This window comes from Ipomoea nil, unplaced genomic scaffold (assembly GCF_001879475.1).
Source record: "Ipomoea nil cultivar Tokyo-kokei standard unplaced genomic scaffold, Asagao_1.1 scaffold1317, whole genome shotgun sequence".
In the NCBI taxonomy this organism is placed as follows: Eukaryota; Viridiplantae; Streptophyta; class Magnoliopsida; order Solanales; family Convolvulaceae; genus Ipomoea; species Ipomoea nil.
This window is the reverse complement of record NW_017617745.1, coordinates 2,413,852-2,433,560: the sequence shown is the minus strand read 5'-3', so window position 1 is coordinate 2,433,560 and position 19,709 is coordinate 2,413,852. Positions and strand designations below refer to the sequence as shown.

The 19,709-nt window shown below is 32.8% G+C and overlaps 2 protein-coding genes across 2 annotated transcripts; one reads left to right on the top strand and one right to left on the bottom strand.

The window, feature by feature from the left end:
- Positions 1-927: 927 nt before the first annotated feature.
- Positions 928-5,115, bottom strand: LOC109185173 (premnaspirodiene oxygenase-like). The gene is made up of 2 exons (XM_019335155.1): positions 4,201-5,115; positions 928-1,607 (listed from the first exon to the last, which is right to left on the bottom strand). The coding sequence occupies exons 1-2, from the start codon at positions 5,098-5,100 to the stop codon at positions 993-995; spliced, it is 1,515 nt and encodes a 504-aa protein (XP_019190700.1). The 5' UTR covers positions 5,101-5,115; the 3' UTR covers positions 928-992.
- A 14,089-nt stretch (positions 5,116-19,204) lies between these two features.
- LOC109185240 lies at positions 19,205-19,709 on the top strand. Its single transcript, XM_019335220.1, has 2 exons — positions 19,205-19,529; positions 19,669-19,709. The coding sequence occupies exons 1-2, from the start codon at positions 19,205-19,207 to the stop codon at positions 19,707-19,709; spliced, it is 366 nt and encodes a 121-aa protein (XP_019190765.1).

The window sequence follows — 19,709 nt, the reverse complement described above, 5'->3', positions numbered from 1 at the left end:
ACTGTCATTGTCCGTCCCACTGACTCACTCACCATTGCACCACAATTGTATGGAGTACGGTCCATAAATCAGCGCAATGACAGTTGTCTTCTCAATAGGTCTGCTTAGCTCTAAACATGATGATATTGAGAAGATGGTGATTCAAAGAATGAACTGTTGGTAGCACGGGAAGAAGATTCCTCTCAAGTGTAAGATACTATCTCGTGTGTAAAGTCTCAAGGCTGCAAACTTCTTTTAATATATAATCAGTCTTCAAATCTTGGATGGCAAGTAATCCTTTAGGGTTACCATGTAGACAAAGATCACTTTCCATACTTCTTCTTAGGAAATTTTGACTTCTTACACTTTGGTTTCCAAAAGTATGAATATTGAAATTTGCTCCACTGGTTCTGAAGGTAAGTCGATGAAGATGTTCAATAAGTTTCTAAATTTTCACTGGTGTAGGAACTGGTCCGTCAAAGACTCCATTAGTAGCAATCTCCTACACATATCTAATTTGCCACAATATAGCCAATTATATAAATAGGGTTTACAATCATAAACAGTAACACTTTGTAATAAATTGAATTATTCAATAATAAAAGTTTTCTTAGAATTATTGTTCTAATCTTTTTTGAATGCTACTGTGTCTATTACAATGTAGTATTCTCAACCTACTGAAACACAAAAAACCAATAACGCTTCCACTGAGGCTCAAACTCACAACCTTTCAAATAGAAGTCTAACCCAGGTACCATTAGACCACATAGTCTTAGTAATTATTGTTCTAATCTAATTTGTTTATAAATTATAAATTCAAATATGCTTTATAATTTGCAAAACAAATTTTTTTCTTCAAAATAAGATAGATAATTATATTATAATTTTTATAATATAATTAAATAAGCTGTATTAAACATACTTATCATCCAGACGGTGAATTAATTTCAAAAAGAAAAAAAAAAACACACACACACATAAATATTTAGTTAAATCAATAATCATTTCAAGGCTCAAAGATCGACAAACGGCCTAGCAATCAAGCAAAGATCCTTTTTTTTGGATGCAACGATGCCAATTGTCTCAGTCATGTTCAAATCTTTTGGACTAACTCCGTCGGGGAGTTCCCAGTTGAAGTGGTACAGTAACCCAGCCAAGGAATGAGCAATGCTAGTGCAAGCAAATGAAATTCCAGGACACATTCTTCTCCCCGCACCAAACGGTATGAACTCGTAGTGATTCCCCATGAAGTCCACAGAACTGTTTTCAAATCTCTCTGGCAAAAATCTTTCTGGATCTTCCCAATTCTCAGGATTGGTTGCCATAGCCCAAGCATTAATGATGACTCTGGTCTTGGGTGGTATAATGTACTCGCCAATCTTTACTTCCTCTATGCTTTCTCTAGGTAGTATAAGTGGAAATGGAGGGTGGAGTCTGAGGGTTTCTTTTATCACAAGCTTTAGGTAAGTTAGGTTTTCAAAATCTTTGTCGTCAAAGGTTTTCTTTCCCTTTAAAGCTTGTCTCACCTCGGCTTGTGCCTTAGCCATCACACTTGGCCTTTTTATCATTTCGGACATTGCCCAGATAATTGTTGTAGCAGATGTTTCAGTCCCAGCAGAGAACAAGTCCTAAATTTTGAATGAAAATATATACAATGTCACACACTTAACTACATGTATAATAGAGTTTAACACTCTGTACGATTATTGTGTCACATTCAGTTATGGTCCTTAACTTTTAAATTTATCAATTTAGATGGATAACAATAATTTTTTAAGGCAAAACCAACCCTTGTGAGATCTCTTTCCGAATGTAATCCAAGTCAATATTTTTTACTATTTGAAAAGATGAAAAACCCTTTCTAAAATAGTAAAAAAAAAAAATTGTGAAGAAAAATGGGAGTGACATAATAGATGTGAAATTGAAAGTGCATAAAATTCATATATAATATACTATGTGAAGTACATACATAATATAATATAGTGCCAAGTAATATATTTATATGAGTAAATCTTGTGAGATATTTAATACTTTTTAGTTCAAACTTCAAATATTTGAACTTCAAATATAATAATTGTTATGGGTCTACAAAGAGTGATATATGAGAGGTTGCCATGGGCCAGTTCATAACAGAACAAACCCTGAACCGGCCCATAAAAATCGGGCATGTGCTTTACAAGCCCTAGCCCAGACCATGATCGACTTGTACTACGCTGATCCAGGTCCTATTAAAAAAAAATAAAAAAACCTCGGACCTAGTTTGAAACCGGCCCAGGCCCAGGTACAAGCACGCCCAAGCTCGAACTTTGGTCTTGTTGAGTTTGAATTAAGAAATAAATTGTTTTCAATTTCTTTAGATAATGCTTCTTCCAATTGTAGATATATAAATTTTTTACTTGAAACCTTACCTTTACTTGTAAATGGTCAATTATTGCATATTAGATGTTGTGCCAATGTTCTAAATTTATATGTTCAAAGAGGACTTCAAAGTTTGAGTGATTTAGTTTAACCGATTAGAAAATGTATTAAATAGCTTAGAAACAATAGAAACAAAAAAAAAAATGATTTAAAAATGTCGAGTGCACAACATAGTGTTAAAAAAATATTTTAGACTAGATAAGCTTATCCGGTGAAATTCTACATATAAATTGTAATGATATCATGCGGTAATTACTACTTTGTATAAAAGTAATCAAACTAGTGATGTTAGCGTAATTACTACAATGAAGTTTTTGATTCATGTCTCTAAATTATTGAGGATACGTCGGCATCTATAATATTTCTTAATATTAAGAGTTAAGATAATTGAAAATCCAATAAAAATAATGATCAAACTCAAATTAAAAATCTTTTATAATTTTTTTTAATTTATCAATCTAACATAATTTAGTGACTAAAAATCAAATAAAATTTATAATACATTTTATAAATTTATAAGTTATTAAATTTTATAATGTATTACTAAATTTATTAATCTAATATAATTCAGTGATATAAGTAATCAATTTCAAATGATATTACAAACATTATAAATATTTTATAAATGTTTAATATTACAAGTTTTATATAAATTTGTAATTTTGTTGAAAATATTATTAGTTTTTAATTTTGAGATTAATGATCAAAATCTTATTTTAAACAAAAATATTAAATTTTAAAAAGTGTTTGTCAAAGAGTAATTAGCATTATTATGTCAAAGAGTTGGAGCTGCTTGATATATCTTTGATTGTTAATTATAAGATCAGGGATTTTTTTTTTTTGAAAACATAAGATCAGTGAATTAAATTTCATTTTAAACAAAAATAACATAAAATATTCATATAAAATAGGAACATTATGTCGTGAGCACGTGCCCACCTTGCAAGGTGGGTACGGTTCCATATCCATAATTTCTATACTGTAGATTCATAATTTATATACTGTAGATCCATAATTTATATACTGTAGATTCATAAAATTTATACTTTAGATTCATACTTTCAAAACCATAGATTCATAATTTAAATATAGTAGATTCATATCTATACAGTAGATTCATAATATCTATACTGTATATCCATAATATCTATACTGTAGATTCATTAAATTTATACTTTAGATTCATAATTTCTAAACCGTAGATTCATAATTTAAATATAGTAGGTTCATAATCTATACAGTAGATTCATAATTTCTATACTGCAGATTCATAATATCTATACTGTAGATTCATAATTTCTATACTGTAAATTTATAATTTCTAAACTGTATAGTTATCAAATTATGAATATATAGTTCTCTGATTTGTGAAAACAGAGTTCAACAATTGGAATCTAAAATATAAATTTTATGAATCTAAAGTATAGAAATTATGAATTTACAGCATAGAAATTATGAATCTACAATATAAAAATTATGAATATGGAACGGTACCTACCTTGAAAGGTGGACACGTGCTCACGGTATAATTTGGCAATAGAAATGAAGAGGCTATAGGCTATAGAAATAAGGAGGCCGGAATAATGCTGAATTAATAGGATGATACCATATTTAAATTAGCTAATGAATTTTAAAATTATAGAGATAATTTTTAAAAAATTGTCAATCAAAAAACATGTATGACTTTCATTCTCATTCCTTCTGTCTAACCCATGAACCAAACACACCCACCATATTACTCAATTACCTAAAAATGAGAAGAAGTTAAACGAGTTAACTTGGAAGTTGGAACAGTAAACTTACATTGATGACTGCTTTGATGTTGTCTTCTGTGATAGGAAATTGAAGCTCCCCACCTTCCTTCACTCTCAGTAAAACGTCAACTATATCTTCATCCTTTCCACTACTATTATTTCTGTTTGCCAGGTGGTTCTCTTTGTGCTCTCCAATGATGACATCAAAAATCTTATCTAGCTCATGGTGCAACTTCAACAGCTTAGGTTTCATCCCACTAATGTAATGAATCCATTTCTTGGAAGGGAACAAATCGCCCAAATCAAACCCCCCCGCCAAGGAGACCACTTGTTTCAAAAGGGCAATGAACTTTTCTTGATCTTCACACCGCACTCTCCCAAACGCGACCTTAGCAATAACCGAGCTCGTGAACCAACTCACCTTTTCCGTCAAGTTGATCGGAAACCCTGTCTCCGACGACAACCTTATCGACGATACGAGGTTCGAAATCTCTTCCTGTCGGAAAGAACAGAAGGATTTGACCATCTTCACGCTCAGGAGTTCCAACACACATATCTTCCGCATTTGCCTCCAGTAATCTCCGTAGGGCGAAAACGCGACGTCTGTGGATTTGTAAAACACGATATCCAGCGCCATGATGTTTGGCCTGCTGGCGAAGACGAGATCGTGGGTTTTAGTTATCGCTCTCGCCAGTTGAGGATAAGATATGACGACGGCGGAGATTTCGCCCAGCTGCAAGTGCATTATGGGTCCATATTTTCTTGATAAATTTCTGAGAGTACGATGTGGAAGCGAACCGCCGACCAAATGGTGGAGGCTTCCGATGAGGGGTAATTTCCATGGACCGGGCGGCAAGTTTTGGCTTCTTGCAGGTTTTGATCTTCTCCGTAATGTGTATATGCAGAAGAAGAGGAAGGAGAGGAAGAGAAAATAATTGATGAGCTCCATTATTTTTCAGAAATGAAAGACGGATAGTTGCAGCCTGCAGGTATATATATAATTGATGGTTTAATTTTATCTCAAACTATATAATTTGAATTATCTAAAATAGTCCATTAATAATTTGTTTAAACTAAAATAGTCGTAATTAGGATTATTTTAATTAATAATTACAGAGATAAAAATGAATAAGTTTGTCAGACATGCACTACAAACTGAGCAGATCCAGGAATTGCGGCATCCGAGAGTGAGTAATCTAATACTCCGTAACACATGAGGGTGACTGGGATGAGGAACTAAGTGCGTACTTATTGAATAGAATATTGTTTAAGTTTACTTATTAATATTAATATTGATTATTATAACCTGTTACTAGACTTTGATTATTAAATACGATTATAGTGAAAAGGAATCTTGTAGAAAATAAAATATGAAATATATTTTTAATCCCAATAAAGTTTGTACATATCTAATTCATTGACTTGAGATGAAAATGACAATCATGCAGCTCGCGAATTAATTAATTCATACATAGCCATAGATGTTACATTTTTTGTTGTTCAATATGCTAAATACACCATGTTAATCCCGGGCAAGTGAGAGCCTAGAGAGGTAAGGTGAGGGCTTTTTAAAAAGAACTTAATCGTTACCTACGTACACTATGAGCATATATTTACTTCCAGTAGCGTTATGTGAACGAATCGAGAGGACTATGAATAAATTCTAGTGGTCTTCTAATGGTGGACGGGGTTGGTGGTATAAGGTGGTTATCATGGGGTCGCATGTGTTCACCGAAGGCTGTTGGAGGATTAAGCTTTAAAAGTCTGAATCGTTTCAACAAAAGCTGGGTTAGTTCATCGTCATGTCGATGTGGATGCCATGTGCTCTCTCTGTAATATTCACGGGGAATCTCTGAAGCATTTGATATGTGAATGTCAGCATGTCACTCCTCTTTGGTCTGACCACACTGATATCCCTCTGCCGGATGTAAGTGTAAGTTTTGTTTCTTGGCTGTCAAACTGTTTAGCTAATGGCACTATGATGGTGAAACTAAAGTGTGCTGCTCTTTGTTGGTCTATCTGGTGTGGGCGGAATGATGTAGTGTGGAACCAAATTCCTTGGCAAGAGTCAAGAATTAGAGTGGATGCTGGACGCTTATGCCAGACCTGCAATTGTTATACCCTGCACCACGGCGCACAATGCACTGTGCGCCCTGCGCCAACCAAAACGACGTCGTTTTGGGAGGCGCGGTAGGAAGTTAACATGATTATGTATATTTGTTTATACAATTATGTAGATTTTTTATTATGTACATTTTGTATACAATTATGTACATTCGTACATCCGAATCAGGAAATTTTTGTGTATTATGTTAAAAGTTTATGTTTATTATGTATTATGTTAGATTATGTGCATTATCTTTTAAAAAAGAGTATGTGCATTTTGTTATATAATTATGTACATTCATGTATACAATTATGCGTATTCTAGTATAACATTATGTACATTTTTGAACATGAGATATTTTTTTTAAGGAAAATTAACTGCCAAACACTGGGTAGCAAATTTCAAAAAAAAAATAAAATAAAATAAAAATTGAAACGACGTCGTTTTGCATCTGGACGCACATTGCAACTCGCGCCGTGGTACAGGATATAAATTGTCCCAGACCTGGCATGAGTCGATGCAGGGGCCTACGCCTTCAGGTATACACGTTGTTGATCGTCCCATGGGCAATAACAATATTCCAATAGATGTGATTAAAATTTTTGTGGATGCGGCAGTGTTTAAGGAGACTAATCAGGCGAGTTTTGGGGCAATTATGCTTAATAACATGGATGTTTATGAAGTTGCTATGAGTGGGCCAATACGTTGTATGAATGATGTTCATTTAGCTTAAGCGATTGCTATTAAGGAAGCACTTTCATGGGCTAAAGCGAGAGGACTCTGTAAGGTGGTGGTGAATACGGATTGCCAAACAGTCTGCACGTTACTTAATGGCTCCTTGCTAGATCTATCTTTTGCAGGTTGTGTTATAAATGAATGTTGAAAACTCAAATGACACTTTGATATGTTGTCTTTCTGTTATGTTTCTAGATCAGTGAATAGGCTTGATCATACGTTAGTTAGGGCGACTCGTTCGAATACTGATCCGCATTGTTGGATATCTACTTTTCCTTCTTGTATTGCTTCGTTATTATAATAAATCTTTTGGAGGTTGGTTTTCAAAAAAAAAATAAAAAAAATTAGAGATTATGAAAATAATTACAACGGAAGTCTTGAACTTGTCAAATTTTGTATATAGCTAATAGCTTGTCAAAAAATGCGAAGTGTGTGATTATTTGTAAATAATAAAATAGCTGGGAAGAGAGAGAGTTAATCACATCAACTAGGTTTTTTGTTTTTTTTGTTTTTTGTTTTTTTTTTTGTTTTTTTTTTTTTTGTTTTTTGTTTTTTGTTTTTTTGTTTTTTATTTTTTGTTTTTTTGTTTTTTTTTTTTTTTTTTTTTTATCACGATGAGAGATTTCACTAGTATGATACAAATAAAAGTGAAATATAGTTATTCGCACTAATTTCAAACGAAACCAAATAGGTTACATGTTATTTACTTTGAGCTGTTTTCTTCACAAAGCTGCCTATTTGTCATTACTTGATATTTCCACTCCAAATGTCGTTTACCTTTTGACAACTCTACATACCAGCTCCCAAGTCTCATTTTTATGGAGACATTCCATTTCCTCTTACATTGTAACCAACCACTTGGACGAGTTAGCACAGGAAATAGCCTCGTAATAGTAGGATGGATCACCATCAACCTCCTGTGCAACTGAAAGAGCATAAGCAACCAAGTGGACTTCATCATCACTAGCACACCTAGCAGTTTTTTAATCGTCCTCCTAGGCCGATCCTTAGCAGTAGAACACTCTCGTTGTGGCTCGACGAGAGGTGCGGTACTAGTAGATGCATCATCTTTAGTATTACCATCAGTGGTAGTAATACTATCACTAAGACTCAACTCGAATTCCACCTTCTCACCAGTACTCTGCATATCACCTGCACTGGGAACAACACAATCTTTTTCAGAAGAAAGTAGTGCGTTTTTATCAAAAGTGATCTCTCGACTTAGAATGATTTTCTGAGAATCGGGAGACCATAGACGATACCCTTTTGACTTAGAAGCATAACCCTGGTAAGAAACATTGGAACATTGTTAAATGGATTCTATGGTACCTAAAGGGTACTTCCTCTTTGGACTTGGTTTCGGATCGGAATTCTTCTGTATCTATTGACATTGTGGGATTTGTAGATTTTGACTATGGTGGTGATCTTGATAGATGTCAATCGCTTTCCAGTTATATTTTCACTCTTTGTAATTGCGCTATCAGTTGTAAAGCTACGCTTCAGTCTATTACTGCGTTATCTACGATTGAGGCAAAATATATTGCAGCAACAAAGAGTGTCAAAGAAGCTACTTGGCTACGAGGTTTGGTTATGGAACATGGTGTTTCACAGGGCCAGACTGTTATGTTCTCAGATAGTCAAAGTGTTATCCATCTCACCAAGAATGATACATATCATGCCAAAACCAAACACATTGATGTCAGATACCATTTTATCCGAGATATTGTAACTGCGTGAGATATAATCGTTCAGAAGATTCATACATTGGAGAATCCAGCAGACATGCTTACCAAAGCTCTTCCAATTACTGAGTTCAGGCAGTTTTTGAGTTTAGTCGGCTGTTTCACTTGTTAATTCTACCATGAATTTAATCTAAGGTGGAAATTGTTAGAGTATGGCTCAAATTAATGTAGAACACTCACCAGACTCCATCCAATCGTTATGCGTTGGACCCGTGTCCAGCATGCTTGCTGGACACGGGTAACAGTGCCGTTAGGCACTGTTATCTCCTTATTATTATTATTTTTTTTTTTAAATTTCAGACAGCTTCATTGTAAGAGTATATGTTCATAATTTTATCACTATATGTTAATAACTATACATTCATAACTCCATAACTGTACGTTCATAACTCTATAACTGTACATTCATAACTCCATAACTGTGCATTCATAACTCCATAACTGTACATTCATACCTCCATAATTGTACATTCATAAATTTCGAAGCTCTATGTTCACAATTTTAGAGCTCTATGTTCATAATTTTATCACTATATGTTCATAATTGTAAGTTCATAATGTTAGAGCTCTTTGTTCATAATTCGATCAATAACTGTACATTCATAATTCCATACTGTAGATTCATAATCTCATAACTGTAGATTCATAACTCCATAACTGTAGATTCATAACTCTATAACTGTACATTCATAACTCCATAACTGTACATTCATAATCTTCGAAGCTCTATATTCACAATTTTAAAGCTCTATGGTCATAATTTTATCACTATATATGTTCATAATTGTAAATTCATAATGTTAGAGCTCTGTGTTCATAATTTCATAATTGCATAACTGTATATTCATAACGGCATAACTGTACATTCATAACGGCATAACTGTACATTCATAATCCCAAAAAAAAATAACGCCGTTAACGCAGTTAACAGCAAAACGCGCGCGAATTTTTTTTTTTAACTAAATGACGCGTTTTTTTTTAAAAACGACGTCGTTTTGGACCCGTGTCCACAATTCAATGTGGACATGGGTCCAGGGCATAATTTGCCGACTCCATCTTCCACTCACCATGCAGCCCCATCACCCACGTACCCACGTAGCAACTACCGCTCACGTTCTCCACTTAGCTTGCGCATATTTCTCTTTTCTTAGTGTATAAATATCCTTTACATTTGCTTTGTAATTCACTCATCAATATCGATTCATCTATTCTCCATTTGTCTCTTTCTCACGCTATATATATATATATATAAATAAATATATTTTCCCTTTGTTAGCTATTCATTTGTCATTTATATATATATATATATATATATATATATATATATATATATATATATTCCTTATTTATATTATTTAACTTCTCTATAATTTTCAATTTACGATTATTCGCTTATGCATTATTTCGCTATATTCCTAGCACATTCTAACCACATAGAGAAAGATTTATATTTTTTTTTTGTTTAAAATATGGTTAGAAAGAATCTAGAAAATTCTTTGAAACTTGAATGCTTAGATATATAAAAGCTTGAGAGTTTGATATAATTGTTTGCGTACTCAATAACTTAGCCACTCTCTTATATTCCTTCTTTCGGTTGTTGTTTCTAAGCTTCAAGAGAGATCTATTTATAGAGTGTGGAGTTACAAAATTAAAACGCTACTTGAAAATATTCGTTGGCATTATGTTAGATGGTAGGTGTCCAAACGTTGTCAATCTATTCCTTTTGCTCTGCATTGTATTAACTACTAGTTATTAATCATTACCCTTTTAGATAATAATAATAATAATAATAATAATAATAATAATAATAATAATAATAAAGTATTACTATATTCGTGAAAGTACTTTTGTAGCTTTGCAAAACATGTCTTTTTGTTAGGAGTCTTGAAGAATGCGTTCAACTTCTTCATACTTCTTTTTCTTCTTTTTCAGACCTATTGTCCTTTGTGTGTTAGCTTGAACATATATTATGATTTTTGAAGAGATTTTCTTCTCTTTAATTACAGGCCCTTTAATTTGATGCTAAGATATGAATTAGGAAAAATTCTAAATATCGGGTGCATTTGGAATTTGGAAAATTAGACTTATACTTTTTCGATGACTTCCTTCAAGCTTGAAGAGAAACCAAGCCTAGTTAGCATTGTGACTATAGATGATTATCTCCATTATTTGTGCCTTGGCCATGATTAGACTTTTATGGAACTTGTCTACCCTTCTATCACCTTGGAGATAATATTCACCAGTCGTTGGTAATCCACCTTCAACATCCACTTTTTGGCTAATAGATCAAGATCTTCATACTTCTCATATGGAGATCTTCTTCCAAAAGAGAGCCTCACTATCTACGGGAGAGATGTTTGGATTTGCTTCATTTTCTCTCCCTGGACCAACATTCTCGGGGTCTACCTCTGTTAATTCTACTTTAGTCCCATTGATATGATGTCCATTTGTGGTCTCCCTAGACCAAATCTATCCTACGATGTCCATTTGAGGTTGTTTAAGTGCCAATGGAAAGTTTAGGTGTTCCTATACAACATTCGTGTGGAACACATTGAGAGATTCCAAACGCATTGATGCTAGAAAATTAGAATATTTAAATACACCTTGAGAAATCCATCCTGTGACATATTGATAATGTTATGATCATATCTCCCTCATAAAAAATCCAATCAATGTGATTCAAGTGGTTATTGAAAGATAAGGGAGTACCCTACAACTTTCATGTTCAAAGGTTTCGTAAATTTAGAGTGGAAAAAGTCCAATATTAATCCCGAAGTCCGATGCGCCAGGCAACATGTTGGTGACACCCCCATGTTGCCTATGCGTCTTTTCCTTGTGAAGTTTGACTCGGTTGTGTCATGCCCGAATCTAAAACGGACCACGAAATGGGCAATAGCAACCGTTTTGGTGAAGGTTCTTCCGATTTTTTGTGATATTCTAATGACCAATATCAACCCATATTGGTCATTCCCAACTCGATTTTGAGCTCTAAGTGTTTTAACTAATATAAGTGGTTTGTTAAGATGTATGCAAGCTACTTTTCCGTGTTGACATACTCAATCTTAATACTTTTCTTCTTCGTATGATCCCTTATGAAATGATAATGGACATCAATATGCTTTGTCCTTGAGTGAAAGACTGGACTTTGAATTATTGTTATGGCACTTGATGTTATCACACATGATGTTGATCTCCTTAGCTACAACTCTATAATCTAATAATTATTACTTCATCCATAAGACTTGAGCGCAATAACTTTCAACTGCAATATATTCCTCTTCTAGCATTGAAGTTATTATTGAATTTTACTTTTTGCTAAACCATGAGAGCAACCCCCCTCCCCCCCCCCCCCCCCCCCCCCCCCCACAAGAAAAACTAGCTAGGTAAAAACTTCTTTTCTTAGGATACTAGAGTCCAACAAACTATGCGCTCTTAAGGTATCTCTAAATCTTTTTTGTTGCTGGGAGGTCGACTCTTTTTTTTTTTTTTTTTTTTTTTTTTTGGGAGTTGCTTGAAACCTAGCAAAAACTCTCACAACAAATGTTATATATGGCATGCTTGCTGTGAGATATAACAAAGACCCTTTGATGCCTCTATACAATGTATGATCCACATCCTTCGCATCTTGATTTATGTCTAGCTTAACTAACATGGTTATAAGCATTTTAATGGATGTTTTGCCTTTTACTTCAATTTACTTGATTGAGTCTCTTGTATACTTGGCTTGGTTAATGAAGATACCTTTAGTAAAGACCAAGGAAATAATTTAGTTCACCCGTCATACTCATATCAAATTTGCTTTGTATAGGCGTTAAGAACTTCTCACGATACTTCTAATTAGAATATCAAAAAATGATGTCATTTACATAACTTTGTACTAGTAAAATATGAACATCATTTTCAATCCGATAAAAGTTTAATCTACCTTACCCTTAGCAAAGCCCTTTAGAGCAAATAAGGAAAAAATATGTCATACCAAGCTCTTGGTGATTGTTTTAGACCATATAATGCTTTATTGATCATGAATCAGTGAACCTTATCTTCCACTTCCTTAACCATGAAACCTAGAGGTTACATCACATATACTTCTTCATCCAATAACCCATTTAGAAAAGCAATTTTGACACCCTTTGAAAATATGTGAATTTATTATAAGTTGCATATTCTAAGAAAAACCGAATAACCTAAAGCCTAGCTACCGATGCAATGGTATCATCAAAATCCATCCATTATTTTTGAAACTAGCCTTTTGTAGCCAAATATGTCTTATTCCTAGCAATGATTGGATCTTCATTCATTTTGTTTCGGAATACCTATTTGGTTCCAATTACATTTTGATGTTTTAGTCTTAGAACTAATTCTCATACTTAATTCCTCTCAAATTGAATGTGCTCCTCTTGAATAACCTCAATCCAATTTGGATCAATTAAGGTGCCTTCAATAGTTTTTTGTTCTGATCCATTTGAGATAAGAAGTATGGAAACATAGTTTCATGCTTGAGGACCTTGTGTGAATCCTTCCTGAAAATTTCTAATGACTTGCTCAAGAGGATGATCTTTGGGTCATCTTAAGTTAGGTTTAAGGTTTAAGGAAATGTTGAGATTCCTTGAGGTATCCTCCATTTGTTGAGCGTATTCTGAAGGAACAAGATTTACTAATGGTGTAGGAACTATCAGTGGAATTGGATCTACATGTAAGTCCTGATTTTTTGGAGGTACAACATGGTCTTGCTAAATACCTTAATCATCTTTTGAGTCATCATCCTTGCTTTACTGGTAGTTAATTTGGCAACCTCACATTAAATTGGTCATTTGAATTAAGATGTTAGATCTCCTTATTGATATTTCCACAACATCTTTGGTATTGATCAGTAGTTAATGAAATATGGCATGAATGTATTCTTGTAACACCATAGTGCTTTTGCTAAAAAAATCCTAAGGCTTTACTCACTTAAGAGCATACCATCAATATGTCTTCATTTGCCTTTTCATAAAAAAATCGAAGATAGGATTTGACGTTGTGATGTATGTAGCACTTGCACCCAAATATATGTAAACATGAAATATTGGATTTTTTTCTCATTCCAAAGCTCATAGGGTGTCTTTTTGAACATTTTGTGAATTATACACCTATTTTGAGTCCATGTTCATTATGAAAAGATTGTAGGTTTATTAAAATTCCATCAATTGGCCATATCCTATTTAAATATATTATTCTTTATTTTTTGTATAAATAAAATCAATTTTAAAAAACATATTGAAAATATCTCATTAATATTTTTTAAAGACACAATAAATAAATAAATAAATAAATATATATATATATATATATATATATATATATATATATATATATATATATATATATATATATATATATATATATATATATATATATATATTTGTTTCAATAATTGTGTGATAATCTATAGCAATCACTTAACAAACCCGTAGTGGTGGTTTATTAAAAATCTACAATAGTGATTTAATGGTCATATAGTAGTGACTTAGACCTGTAGTAATAATATAACGAACCTACATTAGTGACTTAATGGACCTATAGTAGTTACTTAATGAATCTACAACCTGTATTAATGATTTAATGAAAATTTAGTTTTAATTAATTTAATAAAACTACAAACTGATTTGATGTAATTGTATGTTAATTAAAATTTTTTAAAAATATATGAATGTCAAGATATCAATTAGAGATTTTTAATGATATACAAAGTATTTCTTATATGTTACCTTTATCTAAAAAAAATAAAATTAAAATCATGAAAACATTTAAAAAATTCTCAAACACTCATCTTTCAACCAATCAAAATAAGTTTATTAAATACTACGTGTTTCTTTGTATCAATTAGATACTTATTAGTAAGAGTTTCAATGGAACTAGATATTACAACTCATTAAATGAGTTTCTTATTAAGGGCAACCACAATAATGATTTTTGGGGAGATTTTGACTTTTGAGGTTGTAATGCTTATGAAATTTTGATTTTGACTTTTGAGGTTGTAAATGAGTTTTCAAAAAAAAAAAAAAAAAAGTTGTAATGCTTATGTGAAGGAAAGACGAAGAGGAGATAAAAGGACATGGGTCATTGTGCAAAGGACATGCCTATTGGGAATGCTCTAACAAGAGTTATATTGGAACTAAATATCACATCTTATATATTAAATGGTCCCATTATTTTTTAAATTTACATCATACTGTACGTGTTGAGAAAATAGCTATGAACAGATACAACATTGTAATGTAGTTAGTAAAAAAAAAAAAAAAAAAAAAAAAAAAAAAAAACACAACACTATGATTGATAAATAAAAAAATAGAATAGGCTCAATTTGAGAACAACTTTATTAACTTGAACTTTTCGATAAGTTAAAGCTTACACAAATTTACAAAGTTCGATAACTACGGGGACACTTAATTGGTAGGTAAAGATTGCCTAAATATTTGTAGGACTACATGTGATAATGTGATATATCATAAATTAATGAAATTATTTTTTAATGATTAAACAAACATAGAATAAATTATTTTAAATGAAATTATTCTACTTTTTGTTTAATCATTAAAAAATAATTTCATTACTTTATGATATATCACATGTAAGACAAAACGTTTTTATTTTTTATTTATTTTTTTATTTGGTCATCTGTTTTTCGTTATTCCAAAAGGCTGAACCCCAACCCTAAGGACCCCCCCACACCCCGGTCCGACAGAGCATTTGGGAGGATGTAAATCATGGTGACTCAACTGAACATGAACCACAGAGGCTAGACCGGTGCTCACTGCGCACAAGGAGCCCCCCTCACTTTGAGAGGTTGCTCCCACACTGCCGCTGGTGAGACTCGATCCCTGGTCATTATTCCAAAGTTTGGTTATCTGTTTTTCGTAATTGCATCCTTGGCATTTAAAATTAAGGATTAAATTAAAAAAATTATTATAGTTAAGGACTAAATTTGGTATTAACTACTATTTTTTTTTTTGAATGCTACTAGCTCTATTACATTGTAGTATCTGTTCATATACTTTCTCAACCTACTGAAACACAGAGAGCTAATAACGCCTCCACTGAGACTCGAACTTACAACCTTCCAAATGGAAGTCCAACCCGGATACCATTAGACCACATAGTCCTGGTGGTATTAACTACTATAGTTGAAGATTAATTTGGATAAAATCACTATAGTCGAAGGTTAAATTAGGTATTAATAGATGAGAAATTACCAAGGAGGACTCAATCAGGGAAAAGTATTGAAATCGATGATCCAATTAAATACAAAAAGACGTTTAGGACTAAATAAAAAAAATCACTATAATTGATGACTAAATTGAGTATTAACTCTATATAAAATAGATAAAATAGAACACGAAATTTCATAAAGTATAATAATTTTTTTTAACGCAAATTTTTTGTCTTCGTCGGACTATATCTGGGACTCCATATAACCATCCCCATTAAACAAATCAAGTCACAATTCTGTGCACAAGAAGCTCATCCCAAACTCAAACCTCCAATGTTCATAGCAAGGATCGAAGCCTCACCCTAACACTGAAAGAAAAATTTAAATGAGACTTCTCACTCACTAGACCAATGCCTTGGGCTTATTTTAAAAAAAAAAAAACTAGTATTTTTTCCGTGCGATGCACGGACACAATTTTAGAAGTATTGTTTTAATGTTATGATACTAAGTAGATATAATTTTATTAAAATATAAATATAACTATACAATGTAATATTTTTTTTTTTGAAATTTGACAATAAAATGTAAAACTTATTCATTTAAAAAAATTTATCTTTGTAAGCACTATATTGATTTTATATAGAAATTTCTCATTTTTTTACATATGTGGAGTCCAGTTATAATTGAGGTGTGGTTCAATTATAATTAACATTAAATACAAATCAAGACCTCTTTATACGCGTAGTATTATCTTTTAAGGTTTCATCTAATTTTAGTATTTAATGAATTTATAACTTTGTACGTATATTTTTGCTTGCATCTTATGAGTTGTATAAACCCAACAATCTTTTCATAAATAAATAAATAAATATATATATATAATTAAGTTCCAGTGCAGGTGAAGGTTTTCCGTGCAGTAGTGCGGTGAGTAATGTGCGCGAGTATTGTACTTAAGGTGCGTGAGTTTGTGCTTAAGGTGCGTGGGTATGTACTTAATGTGAGTAGTGTTGAAACTTAAGGTGCATGAGTTTTGTGCTCAAGGTGCGTGAATTTTGTACTTAAGGTGCGCACGTGAGTCTTGTGCTTAAGGTGCGTGAGTTTGTGCTTAATGTGAGTAGTTGTTGAAAACTTAAGGTGCGTGAGTTTGTGTTTAATGTGAGTAGTTGTTGAAAACTTAGGGTGCGTGGATTTTGTGCTTAAGGTGCGTGATGCTTGTGCTTAAGGTGCTTGAGTTTTGTGCTTAAGGTGCGTGAGTTCGTGTTTTTAAGGTGTTTTGTTTGTGTTCTTAATGTGCGTGTGTTGTGTACTTAAAGTGCCTCAGTTTAATGCTTAATGTGCGTGCAACTGCACAACCACACGGGAAGCGGATCCCGCACCTGATGACATTGCAAAAAAAAAAAAAAAATCAATTAACATTTTTATAATATAATAAAAATAGAATTTTTAATATAACAAATGTGGCAAATTATATTATGCACCGCGGTGCATAATCGATTATGCACCGCGCGTCTTTTTTTTAAAATGAAAATTAACGGTGTTTATTTTCGCCGTTTCGCACCCTTTTACAAAAAGTAACTCTGTTATTCAGTGTCATTTTGTATACACTGCAGTTTCAGTTGAACACAACTACAGTTTCATTTCGATATAACTATAGTTTCATTCGATATTTATAGACTCAAATATGTGAAAATGTTATTTAATTTTATTTTATATACACTATAGTTTTATTAAAACACAACTACATGATCATTTTGATATAATTATAGCTTCATTGTATAATATACACTCAAATATGTGAAATGTTATTCAGTTTCAGTTTATATACACTGCAGTTTCATTTCACTATAACTACAGTATCATTTTAATATAACTGCAGTGTCGGTTTGAATATACTGTAGTGTCAGTTGGTGTTTAATACACCAAACAAACGGACTCCGTTAACTCTAACGGCGGGCCGTTTCTTTACTTAAAGAAACGGCGTCGTATATGGGCCGCGGTGCATAATCGATTATGCACCGCGGTCTATAATATAACAACTGAACAAATGTTGGGCCAATACATAGTTACATTTTTGTTATTTCTGGCCCAAAGTTAATCCATTGTGGCAGCCCAATACCTAAAATCCATTAAACCCATAAATATTGGCTAACTTTTCCCTCCAAATTGTTGTTGCTTTTATATAGTAAAGATAGTAAAGATTATTGTTAATTAATATTGTTGAATGCTTAATTTCACAATGTTCACTGCAACCAATTTCCTGGGATTTGTTTGATTAATTAATAATATGTTGATACACATTCCAAATCCTTGAGAAAGACACAAGACATAATCTAGACCATGCATGTATTGTTAGCAAAAAAAAGAAAAAAAGACACAAATTCGTAGGGTGTGTTTGGTAATGGGTTTACACACTAAGAATCGAAATCAAATTTATACTTCGTGTCCAATTGACAACTTTTTAAAATACAATTATAAGATTTGATTACTACTTCAATTAAAAACCTCATTCTATAATTTAAAATGAATATCATTTCATTTTATTAGTAATCTGAATTTTAAGTTTGGATTAGTTCTTTTAGACAGTACCCAATAATTATTATGAAAGATGTCCCAATTATAGTAGATGAGGTTTAATTCCTACCACGAACATTGAGAGTTTAGTTTTGAGTTAAGTTCTTTATGCATAAAAGTGTACAGTTTGATGTTGAGTACGTTTCAAAATTATATACTAGATTGATTCGATTTAACTTATTATGGGTTTATGAACGGGTTCATGTTGTTTCAAATATAATTCTGTTAACTTTTTGTTGGAATGGGTGGGGTTGGAAGGGTTGTTAGGGAAATGGGGATTTTATAAAATTTGTTTTGGGTAGAGAGCATGGGCAGGGGAAAACCAACTGTGTGGGCATGTGCTTTTCTTGGCTGTTTTGGATTTTATCTTATCCTTCTTTAGTGTTTTCATCTTGTTTGCTACTCTTTCTTGTTTGCTAGCTTTTAATTTGTATGCATGGACCGCCCATATCTCTTTCACACTATATATTATTTCAGTTAACTAGACAATACTCCATCCTTTGAGGATAATAGTTCCGACTCTCCATTTTTGAATAGGGTCTCAATAATACCTTGTTAATTAATTAAAGTTTGGATCAAAATAAACACCGACGGGTGCATTCAAGCAAATGGTCATGCAGCATGCCGAGGAATCCTAAGGAATGAAGATGCTGATTTTTTAGGAGCTTTCATAAAAAAGATTGGAACGTGTTATGCTTTGGAAGCAGAGATGTGGGACATTCATTATGGGATCGAGAAGGTGTGGGAGATGGGCTATCAAAGGGTCGTGATAGAGACTGATTGTCTAAAAGCAACATCGTTGATTAACGATGCAATGGAATATGAGGGTCCGGCCAGGAACCTTGTTGAGATGTGCCGGGATGCAAGAGGAAGAGACTGGGACCTTTGTTTCACTTATGCTCCAAGAGAACAAAACAAAGTAATTAATGCCATGGCCAAGTTTGCAAGCAACCAAGAGGAGGATCTCAACTGGTTTGCAATTCCACCAATTGAGATCCATAGACATATTCGAGAGGATGAGCTTGGTCTCCTTGGTGAGATGAATATTGTGAGGGTCGCTTAACGATCTTGGGTATTCCCCTCCTTTGTTTCAAAAAAAAAAATTAATTAAAGTTTAGGGTGCGTTTGGAAACTCAGAAAATGATTTTTGAAAAATGCTTTTCGGATTTCCAGTGTTTGGCAAGAGGGTGGAAAATGAGGTCAACGGAAAATGA